Below are 493 nucleotides of genomic sequence, written 5' to 3' on the forward strand. Positions count from 1 at the left end.
CAAAGGGCTCCAGGGGATGCTGTCCCAGCCCTTGGCCTCCCTGGAGACACAGGGTGGGGTGTTGGGTTCTCTCTCTCTCTCAGTGCAGAGGCCATGAAGATTAACCAGAACACTGTGCTGCAAGGACAGAGGGTGACCCTGGTGCCGTACACTTCTGCACACGTGCCCCGGTGCGTGGCTTGTGTCCTCCTCTGGGACTCTTTGCACTGTCTGATTTCACTTCTCTTTTTCAAGGGAGTGTAGTATTCCGAAAGGGTGCTGGCTTGACAGCTGCAGGGCCCTTTTCCTCCTGGGAACTGCTCAGCGGAAGGGGCATGCATAGAAAGGCAACCAGTTTTTCCCTCTGTGCCCTGCAGCAGACATCCCTGGCAGGTCTGTGCACTTTGCCAGGTCTGCTGACAAAGAGAACTTCATCTGTGCCACTGTGTACCCACGGAAGGGGAAGTACCTGGCTGTGAGTGAACCGCCAACAGTTCTCTTGTTCATTGATGTC

At 55.6% G+C, this 493-nt stretch overlaps 1 protein-coding gene across 1 annotated transcript in view; it reads left to right on the plus strand.

The window, feature by feature from the left end:
• Positions 1-6: 6 nt before the first annotated feature.
• Positions 7-493, plus strand: part of NAT9 (N-acetyltransferase 9 (putative)) — a 4,857-nt gene continuing 4,370 nt past the window's right edge. The window contains 1 exon segment of the mRNA XM_009637858.2: positions 7-170. Within this exon segment, the coding sequence (XP_009636153.1) occupies positions 94-170 (77 nt within the window). The 5' untranslated portion in view covers positions 7-93.

Source organism: Egretta garzetta, unplaced genomic scaffold (genome assembly GCF_000687185.1).
Source record: "Egretta garzetta isolate BGI_Z169 unplaced genomic scaffold, ASM68718v1 scaffold34, whole genome shotgun sequence".
Classification (NCBI taxonomy): domain Eukaryota; kingdom Metazoa; phylum Chordata; class Aves; order Pelecaniformes; family Ardeidae; genus Egretta; species Egretta garzetta.